This window comes from Aphanomyces astaci (assembly GCF_000520075.1).
Source record: "Aphanomyces astaci strain APO3 unplaced genomic scaffold supercont1.159, whole genome shotgun sequence".
Lineage (NCBI taxonomy): Eukaryota > Oomycota > Saprolegniomycetes > Saprolegniales > Verrucalvaceae > Aphanomyces > Aphanomyces astaci.
This window is the reverse complement of record NW_009798422.1, coordinates 73,211-75,483: the sequence shown is the minus strand read 5'-3', so window position 1 is coordinate 75,483 and position 2,273 is coordinate 73,211. Positions and strand designations below refer to the sequence as shown.

At 48.2% G+C, this 2,273-nt stretch overlaps 1 protein-coding gene across 1 annotated transcript; it reads right to left on the bottom strand.

Moving 5' to 3' along the window:
* Positions 1–128: 128 nt before the first annotated feature.
* On the bottom strand, positions 129–764 carry H257_18388 (hypothetical protein; the record flags this gene model as incomplete). Its single annotated transcript, XM_009847430.1, has 1 exon — positions 129–764. The coding sequence occupies one exon, from the start codon at positions 762–764 to the stop codon at positions 129–131; it is 636 nt and encodes a 211-aa protein (XP_009845732.1).
* Positions 765–2,273: the final 1,509 nt, after the last annotated feature.

Genomic DNA, 2,273 nt, shown 5'->3' with positions numbered 1-2,273 from the left:
TGCTATCTGCGGTTAAACGGAGTTCGTTATTTTAAAGGTGGGAATCAGTGCATGTGCTGTGAGGTCCACTAGAAGTAGGAAAGGCTCCGGTAGAAACCTTGCAACCATGCTAAGACTAATTCGCGCATCTAAACTGGTAGACCAGGAGTGTACCAGGGCCTGCACTTGGGGAAGCAACGGCCTCGAACGAGATCCTCGTAGGGACGGCACTTGGGGGAATAAGATTTCAAAGGGATCACTTTCTTGCGACACAACAAGCCTTCCACGGGAAGCAAGCCAAAGGACTTGCAGTCGGGGAGGGGGGGGTGACAATCACAACACTCAACGGCAGTGAAGCCCGGCGAGCACTTAGGGTACACAACCGCGCCATACCATTCGCAATTGCCCTCCCCGTAGTCGTTTTCGCAGCGTTGGAACATGCCTGTGGAATCAAAGAAGGTGTCGCCAAACTTCCACGGGTACCCAACCCCCCGGCTGTATTCACCCTTCTTCAAGCACGTCCTTCCCTTGTCCGTGAACTCAGGGGGGCAATTCGAAACGCAGCCGTAGCCAACGCGGGTCGTGCCGGATGGACACTTGTCGTAGCAACTAGAACCCAGGTAATCTTGGTCGGCGTCGCATAATTGCGGCTCTTCGCCATCGAGTGAACGCCTTGCCCTCAAGCACGCCTCCGTGGCCGCATCGAGCTCGTGGTTGTCGTTTTGGTTTGCGGTCGCACTGGCCACGGTGGCAAACACGGTGAGGAAAGCGAGAATGTTGGTCATTAGGTCAAGGCGAGGTAAATGGCAAAGTGACGTCTTCAGATGGACGACGCGCACTTCCAGATTCGAGTCAAATTATTCCGGCACTTGTCGTATCTGAAAGGGGTGTGTCCCAGCCTTGAAGCTTGGTCGAGGGGTCTTGCCGACGGAAACAGGCTCGGGACAGACTCTAACGAGGTGGCAAATATTTTCATCGTGTTCGGATTTGCGACATATTGTACCCATTTATAATTATATCTTTGGCCAATGAACCCATCAAATCACATGCCTCAAGAAATCGGCATGTAACTTAAGCTTACTACACACACACAGTAGACTGTCTAATGATGTTGGTTATGGATGTACAGTACGTCATCCATACACCAAGCACAGCAGCTACTTCTCTTACTCGTACTAGTCAAAACTCGTCACCTTGTTTGTCGAGCTCTGCTCCACTTACGTATTTCTGTTCTTGGGATGCTGAGTCGAGGTCATGTGTTCCGGAGTATGTCGATACGACTGTGTTTTCAGCCAATAGCAAGCTGTATATGTTATATGTGAGTGATATGTTGCTCAACCGACAACTACATCGCCCAATCAGATTGCCTATAAAATATCTGACCAATCAAAATTCAAAAAGTTGTCGGTTATCCAATCATCGGCTCCAAATTTGTCGGTTTGATGTCGGATGCCACCTACATGTGTCATTGTCAAATCGAGTCAAAATACATAATGCATATTTTTTTCATTTTCGAAAATACATTATGCATAATAATACTGTCTGTACCTCTAAATATTTATGTTTTATGCATTATTCTATTTCGACCCCTGCCTGGCGGCACCGGCCACGGGAAGGCAATCAGGCGGCTGATTTTATGTCTAAATTCGCACCTGATGACTGCACCTCTTATTATACCTCACTAGACGGCCCAACGTACGGGCCTCTCCCACCTAGTCAACTAACTGGCTCCAAAATTGTTCGATTTCCTCGACATGGATCTCGCTTTCAACCCAGGGTGAACCCCATTCCACCCCTATCCTCACCCCACGCAGTTTTGTCTGTATAAACAAACTACTGGTAATACATATCCAAATAGTAAAAGAGGATATGGCTGACGGACGCATTGGACACCAACACCCTGCTCAAGTCCAAGCTCAAGGCGTGCAAAGGACTCGTACAGGACTTGCAGCTTTGGCTTGACCAGCAGCATCAACGAAACGTCTTCAGCACTTCCCAACGAGATATTCTTGCATGAAGAGCAGGGATGCCGTCGAACGATTATTTACATGGTGTGATGACAACAAATAGCGTTAACTTTACGGTACGCAAACAATATAATGGGCTGGCTATCAACTGTCGGGCTCGGCTCCAACGTTTGAGGGGAAAGGACTGTATTTGGGCAACTGATGATCACGCACCAACTACATATTACTGCAGTGTACCCTGGGTACTACATACATAGATGGAGTGTTGCTTTCTACAATAACATGACCAAGTACTCCACCTTCTATTCCGTATTACCGGTAGTTGGC